At 36.2% G+C, this 8,514-nt stretch overlaps 1 protein-coding gene across 1 annotated transcript in view; it reads right to left on the bottom strand.

Moving 5' to 3' along the window:
- Positions 1-4,395: 4,395 nt before the first annotated feature.
- LOC106474968 (caskin-2-like) overlaps positions 4,396-8,514 on the bottom strand; it is a gene marked incomplete at its 5' end in the record, with an annotated part of 26,433 nt that continues 22,314 nt past the window's right edge. The window contains 3 exons of the mRNA XM_013935667.1: positions 4,396-4,661; positions 5,373-6,291; positions 6,917-7,149. Coding sequence (XP_013791121.1) covers positions 4,396-4,661; positions 5,373-6,291; positions 6,917-7,149 — 1,418 coding nt within the window. The remainder of the gene's footprint in view (positions 4,662-5,372; positions 6,292-6,916; positions 7,150-8,514) is intronic.

Raw genomic sequence — 8,514 nt, forward strand, 5'->3', positions numbered from 1 at the left:
CCATCATGTGCTGAAGTTAGTGAAACCCTATAGTGCTTCTGTACTCCATCATGTGCTGAAGTTAGTGAAACTCTATACTGCTTCTGTACGCCATCATGTGTTGAAGTTAGTAAAACTATACTGCTTCTGTACTCCATGATGTGTTGAAGTTAGTAAAACTCTATACTGCTTCTGTACTCCATCATGTGTTGAAGTTAGTGAAACTCTATACTGCTTCTGCACTCCATCATGTGTTGAAGTTAGTAAAACTCTATATAGTGCTTCTGCACTCCATCATGTGCTGAAGTTAGTGAAACTCTATACTGCTTCTGTACGCCATCATGTGTTGAAGTTAGTGAAACTATACTGCTTCTGTACTCCATCATGTGTTGAAGTTAGTGAAACTCTATACTGCTTCTGTACTCCATCATGTGTTGAAGTTAGTGAAACTCTATACTGCTTCTGTACTTCCCAAGTTAAAATGCAACATTTTAGTGTGTAAATCATCACAACAACTTCAAGAATTGGTGAACTAGTCCTTCTGATGCCAGAACCAGCAGAACATTTGGCACTCACCTGTTCTCTACTTTAGAGATATTTTTTTGGCTAAACTGAAGGTCTTAATAGCTTTTGAAAACCTCAAAAACCAAAGTTAAGTGTTAATAAAAGTCTCTTAGATTGTTATAATAGAGATTTAAGACTATGATGAGCGATACATAATATGTGGCAACCGTTATTTTTCTTGGCCCATCCCTACTTATTAAGCACTATCGTGCTTAGTGGTAATTTTTAACTCAAAATATTTTAAAATTGATATTTTGTAGAACTGCAAAATTATTTAGTGCAATTTGCAAAGAAAAAAAGAATCCAACTTTCATTTGTCTATAAACATTTATAGATTTGTTTATAATTTTTCTACCCATCCCGAAGTACACAAACTAACATCCCTTGAAGAGATAATTATCCATGTCGTATTTCTCATGCAATTTTTCTTTGTTAGTGATTATGTTACCAGAGATGTTATTCCTACCCCTTTTATGTCAGATCATGTGGTCTGAACAGTTACTAATGAAGAACAGCTTTGAAAATAAATATAGGCAACATTTAAATACATTTGGGTAAGGCATATTATAAAACTACTTGTATCCATGTTGAGTGGTTTGAGCAGAAATTTATTGTTTTGTGAGAAGTGACAGGATGGAGCTCCTGCAGAGATGAACAAAGGAATCTAATGAGGAGTTTAGAAGACTTACTAACAAACCTGTGGAAAGTTTATTAAGTCTTCTAAACTCCTCATTAGATTCCTTTGTTCATCTCTACAGGAGCTCCATCTTGTCCAAACCTGTGGGAATGACAAGATGGAGCTCCTGTAGAGATGAACAAAGGAATCTAATGACGAGTTTAGAAGACTTAATAACAAACCTCTGATCTAGGAATTCCTTTAGATATTAATATAGCTCCTTAAAATGTTTTCATCTATGTCAAGATATCATGTAAGCTTAGTTAGGTTTAGCAGATACTTTGTACACATAATTAACTATTTTTTAATTTACTAAAAAAGCATGCACAATTGATTTTTTTTTGCACGAAATATGCAGGTTTTTTTTTTTGCATGTGTGTGACCCCTGGATAAAATATTTGATTTTCACATACTACACTTACTGTAACAAAAACAAAAGCATCTTTTGTTTTTGTTTTGTAATTTTCATTTAAAAAAAGATAGAAAAAACACACAGTCAGCCACCGGTTCAAAAACCAGACCACAAGTTGTAATTTAGTTTATCGTGTGTTCAGAGGAGTATCACTTGGAAACCAGAAGTCAACACCAGATGGTGCTGAACTTATATTGGCCCTCTATAAAGGTAGTGATTGCAAAAGTTGATCCATTTACACGTGTACAAGGAGCGACCCCACTGGGTGAAGCAGCACTAGTAAAACTGTACTAACAGTTAGAAACCAGTACTTTCTTCACAATGTCCTCTAACAACTGTTCAATGTTTAATGCAGCAACTGGAAGAAACTGGCAGCATTTGTGACTATATAAGAAGTGGATGTTTTTCAACATCCACAGTTGTAGTAGCTGAAATTACACATAGGGCAGGTCCTGCAGCCTTAAGCAATTCACAGTGCACAATTCCCACACAACATCAAATTACTGCAGGCCACAAGGTTCGTTTTGACTGTTCTCTTTGGTTAGTTACCCTTGTTGAACTAGAACTGGATTTTCTGCTCCAAGTGTTGTGGTCAGACAAGGCACACTTCACACTTTACTGAGCTTGTGGACAGACAAGGCACACTTCACACTTTACTGAGCTTGTTGACAGACAAGGCACACTTCATACTTTACTGAGCTTGTGGACAGACAAGGCACACTTCACACTTTGCTGAGCTTGTTGACAGACAAGGCACACTTCACACTTTGCTGAGCTTGTTGACAGACAAGGCACACTTCACTGAGCTTGCAATAAGCAGAACTGCTGCACCTGGACAACTGGCAATCTATATGCAAAAGTGTGCTCACTGAAAGTGACAGATTGGTGTGGGTTTATTGCCTCCTTTATTATCAGACCATTGTTTTTCAAAGCAGGTGGTCCCAATGGGCCATAAACAGGCTCTGAAAATGGTGAATGTTATCAAGGTCTTATGAAAGAACAAGTTACTCCACATCTTCATGAACGTGACTTGATCGACGACATCGTGATTATGCAAGGATGTGCACCACCACATATTGCTACACCAATTGAGGAGCTACTAACAACACCTGGAGCTAACCACATGACTAGCTACAATGTTAAACATGCACCATCACATATTGCTACACCAATTGAGGAGCTACTAACAATACCTGGAGTTAACCACATGACTAGCTATAATGATAAACACATATGTGCACCATCACATATTGCTACACCAATTGAGGAGCTACTAACAATACCTGGAGTTAACCACATGACTAGCTATAATGTTAAACATGCACCACCACATATTGCTACACCAGTTAAAGAGCTACTAACAACATCTGGAGCTAACCACATGACTAGCTACAATAGTAAACACATATGTGCACCACCACATAATGCTATACCAATTGAGGAGCTACTAACAACACCTTGAGCTAACCACATGACTAGCTACAATAGTAAACACATATGTGCACCACCAATTGAGGAGCTACTAACAACATCTGGAGCTAACCACATGACTAGCTACAATGGTAAACACATATGTGCACCACCACATATTGCTAAACCAATTGAGGAGCTACTAACAACATCTGGAGCTAACCACATGACTAGCTACAATTAAAGAATAGGGTTTAAAAGGAAGAAAATTACACTTTTGCCAGTGATGAAAAATGCATTTTGCCACAAAGTTTCCCATGTTGCACAAGACATGTCACATTTGTATTGGTGTGGTGAAATAATCTTTTCCATGAGAAACATGACCACCATTTTCATGTTGTTCCTCTGAAGAATACTAAGAACACCTCACTTTCTTTCACGAATACGCGTATAAAAACAACTATAAATAAATGAAGGACCCGCCACGCTAAGCTTCATGTCTTGAATGCTTAAAAAAAAACTTAGCTGGAAAAAAATAGTGTTTAGGTTTCTTTTCCAACTGGAGTGTTGCAGCATATGATACTGTGAGATTTTAGCAAAATACTGTTATTTTTATGAGCCCCCACAACCCCAGCTACACCACGGTTAACTAGGCTATAAAATGATAGGAGTGCCATGGAAATTGTAGACCATGTGTAGGGGTGTCAAGCAAAAAAAGGATGTGAAACACTGACTTACGTAATCTTTTAAGAACTGACAATAAAACCATTATGGTGTCAGGAAAAAAGGCTAAAAAAATTCCAGCTAATTATATTACAGCACAGACTCCGGAAGTGTCATGGTACACATGCTTAGCATTTAGCTCCTTTATAAAAATATTTGTATCAACATCTTTTAGTTACTCATTCCTTGTATGTTGTAGTTGAGAAACTGACTATTTTTACCATTACTAGTCATAACTTAGAAAAATGCAGCTGTGAAATCCACAGTCTGATATTTAATTCCTAAGTTAGCTAAAGAATTTTAGGAATTTTGCCTACTATATATATATATATGTTACTTCGCAACAAAACTCTGATCACCTACAGTATTCCACCTCTGGGAGGTACAAATCTGGTATCTCCTCGACTCTCTTTTCAAAAATAAATCCAAAGATATTTATCTACACCTCAAAAACTGAACTTGAGAACATTGTTTTTATGGAGAAATTTGTACTAAACTTTGACTGAGGTCATGATGTTATCATAATACAATATCTGTAGAGATACTTCCAAATTCATTAATTATGAGGAACTAGCAGATTTTCTGTCGAGACTGTACATATCTTAGAAAAAGTATGTCAGAAACATTAGGTTCAAGCATTACTTGCTAGTATAAGGTAGCAAGATGCTCGACATGCTACCATTGCAACAGGTGTGGCTGCAATCATGATGAGACAGCAGTTACAGAGAAGAACTTCCATCAGTGCTACGAAACAGCAGTTACAGAGAAGAACTTCCATCAGTGCTACAAAACAGCAGTTACAGAGAAGAACTTCCATCAGTGCTACAAAACAGCAGTTACAGAGAAGAACTTCCATCAGTGCTACAAGACAGCAGTTACAGAGAACTTCCATCAGTGCTACAACACAGCAGTTACAGAACATTAGAGAGAAGCACGTCTACCTACAGACTGGTTGTATTCCCAGAATCATCAGAAGACATGGACAGAGCAGTGAGAGAAGTTAACTATAGAGATATAGAAAACCATTATACCTATTATACTAACAGCGTATAACACCTCGGGTCAAGCCCTACACATCCCTATATTTATTTCAACTTTTCAGGTCACGTAGACCTCGTTTTGTTACCAAAAACTACACAACTGGTCCAGCTGAGGTTCGTTATTAGATAAAGTCTAGCATTTATATTATGTGATGATGCCTTTACTGGCAAAACCATGAGTGCAAATGAATGACATGTTTGTGAAACATATAACTGTCTTCTCTTTCCTCAATTTTCTATCAATTATTTCATAGGCATCTTAGTTATAGAATAAAATATTTACTACTTCTTTTAGTATGTTAGAAACTAGTTTTAGGATTACAAAACTAAATATATTACACAGATATTACTTTTAATGTGATGTTTTGAACATCAGAATTCACTTGAAAATAATGTATAAAAACAAATACCATACACAGTTAACCTCTTAGTTCTTTATAAACAGTGATAACTCCAACTTCAGCAGATATTAAAAAAACCTGATGTTGAGATAGCATATAGCTATCAAAAGTAAACTGTGTGTGTATGTATATATATATATATAAGTGCTTGGAGGTTTCTGTCTTACCTTGTAATGTTGAGTTATTAGAGTCTGGTTTGTTGACTTTTTGTTTAATAGTGCCAGCATTGTCATTAGCAAATGGAAAAGAATTTGAGTCAGTGCTGGAGGTAGAGGAATTTGAGTCTGCCGAGTTCTTCCTTCTTTGTCGGAACATCGGGTTTGTACCAAGCTCGTCAGATTGCACCGGGTCTTTGGCACTGGAAGTAAGACATGATCCTAAGGTTTTGGACAATCCAGTAGTAACAGTTTCCTTTCTGGAATTTTCTAGAACAGAAGGTAGAGGAGAAGGAGGTGGTGGAAAATCTTCTGAAAGGGTGGGTGATAATTGTTCTTGATGTGTGGTTGGCAGAAACAAGAGTTCATTTTGTTTGTTTGTAGCCTGATCAAATCGAGACCTTAAACTCTGTACACACGTGGCAAATGCCTTATCCTGCATCAAGTCTAGGTCTTCATCACCCTGAGTTTCACACCTCACAGAATTGGTCCTTATTGGGGGAGGGGGAGGAATTCTCTTTACTTTCAAGGTTCCATATAATTGTGAAGTTCTACCGGGTAGTATATGCCGGGGAGAGCCCTCTAAACTCGCCCACCCATCTCGATCAATACTTTTTAATGCTGCTTCAGAGTCCCTGTCTATATAACCTTTTGTCCCACTGGCTTCTACTTCCTCTTGCCTAGTTTTTGCAACAATTTTTGCAACTGGACGAGGTTTTACTGTTCCTTTGGGTCTGTGTAAAGTTGGTGTACCTTCACTGCAGTACAAGGTGTAGTTTTCGCCAGCATGAACACTCAGCTCACTGTCTGTATCATATCCATGCCGTCTCACAGTATCGTACCACGTATCGGACTGGATGTAGTGTCCTACTGAATCATTCACATCTAATCTTTCTAATGAATGTCCTCTGTTTGTAGATCTCATCTGGAACTGCAAGAGATGAAAGTACATTTATCGAAACGTACGACACGAAATAATAATAGTTCCAAAATCCCTAGAAGCTAAAGTTAACTTTAACATACAGGTAAAAATTGTTCACAAATTCAACACATCCAAAAATCTGCAACGATATAACATTTCATTCAAAATAACAAATAATTTCGACCAAAATCAAATAACCAAATGACTTAATCATCTATAAATTACTATTTTCTTTTTTTATAAAGATTTTTTTTTTTTTATAAAGTGAATGTGATTAATATTTTTTTTTTGCATGTTGCTAATTAAGAAGTTGAATAACATAGTGTAGACTTTTTACATTTTTTTTATCTCTACTTCAACATTTTGTACAGTAAAGCTAGCAATATATTTCATATTCTTTATTGTAATGTACGGCTAAGATGGAGAAGATGGCAAATTTCTAGAAGACGAGTTTCTTTTCCTAAGCTTCAATAAAAATATAACGGACTGATGTCCAATGGTTTTTTACTTGTACTGTGACACTTTGTTGACACAGTACAGAAGCTGACTTGGTACAGGTAAAAAACATTATTTTCTTATTTTCACCAAGTCAGCTTCTATACTGTGTCAACAAAGTGTCACAGTTATTCGTTACCTGTGCTGTAACATTTTGTTGACACAGTGACTTAAGCTGACTTGGTGACGCAAACTGATATTTTGCTTCAAGATGAAAATAACTGTCATTTCTTGGTGGAGATTGCTGAAAGGTTTTTAATTCTGGAATACTGGAATTTTCACCTGTTGGAGAGGGTGGAGCTCGGGATGTTGTAATAGCAACTTCCTGGCTGGGATAGTGATAGTGAGGAAGAACAGGTTGGACGGCATGGCCTATGAAAAACAATAAGCATAATTAATAGATTTCATACAATCTTTCATGTTCTTGTATTTGTTTAATGTGCAAGAAAATTATATATTGAAAGTTCATACTCAATGAAATTTAGTAAAGTTATGAAAACATAATTTGAAACTAATCAAAAGATTTATTAAATAAATATATAGATAAATACACACACACACACATATACACATTACTTTTGCATATAGTGGGAATGAGTACATTCCCAATGTGATTAAGATTCAGTATTCCAAAGCGTAGTAAATTTTACTGGATCGCATTCTACTCAAAAGCATCAACCTTTGAAGCTGTATCTCCATATCGTTACTTTTGTGACAATATTAATGACAAACTTCTTTGAAATAGAGGATTATAATTTATTTAATAGGGATAGATGGAGAAGAGCAGCTGTATACGTAAACTTGGAGTTACATCCTGTTCAAGTTGAGGATATCAAAACTAACAGCAATGAGATTGAATCAGTTTGAATTTCTGTTAGTGGTTATAAGACCACCAGTGAGGTGAATAACTTAGCTGTTAATGAGGTTATAATTATGGAAGATTTTAATTTCAGGAATTTAGATTGGGAAATGTTAGAGAGTAAAATCAAGAGGTTTTGAAAAACTGTTCAGGATGTTTTTCTTCAACAATTGGTTAGGGAACCTACCAAGAACAATTTATTGTTAACTTCTAATATAGAAATTGTTGATAGGGTTGAAATGGAGGAACATCTGGGTGTGAGTGATCATTGATCTATTAGGTTTACTACAACTGAAGATCAAGAATGAGATTTTGGTTAAAGATGCAACAAGAAATGTGGAACTAAGTTAACTGGAGATACCGATCAAATGTGGAAAAGTTCTACAACACAGACATGTTCCTTATAAAAAAAATAAAAAGTGTGACTGAAAGTAACAGAAAATTTTCACAAAGGGTATATAATGGTCAGGAATAGTTTAACCATGGCATCCTTGAATGGTCAAGAATAGTTTAACCATGGCATCCTTGAATGGTCAGGAATAGTTTAACCATGGCACTGTTGAATGGTCAGGAATAGTTTAACCATGGCATTGTTGAATGGTCAAGAATAGTTTAACCATGGCACTGTTGAATGGTCAGGAATAGTTTAACCATGGCACTGTTGAATGGTCAGGAATAGTTTAACCATGGCACTGTTGAATGGTCAGGAATAGTTAAACCATGGCACTGTTGAATGGTCAGGAATAGTTAAACCATGGCATCCTTGAATGGTCAGGAATAGTTAAACCATGGCATCCTTGAATGGTCAGGAATAGTTTAACCATGGCACTGTTGAATGGTCAGGAATAGTTTAACCATGGCACTGTTGAATGGTCAGG

Source organism: Limulus polyphemus, unplaced genomic scaffold (assembly GCF_000517525.1).
Source record: "Limulus polyphemus unplaced genomic scaffold, Limulus_polyphemus-2.1.2 Scaffold7920, whole genome shotgun sequence".
In the NCBI taxonomy this organism is placed as follows: domain Eukaryota; kingdom Metazoa; phylum Arthropoda; class Merostomata; order Xiphosura; family Limulidae; genus Limulus; species Limulus polyphemus.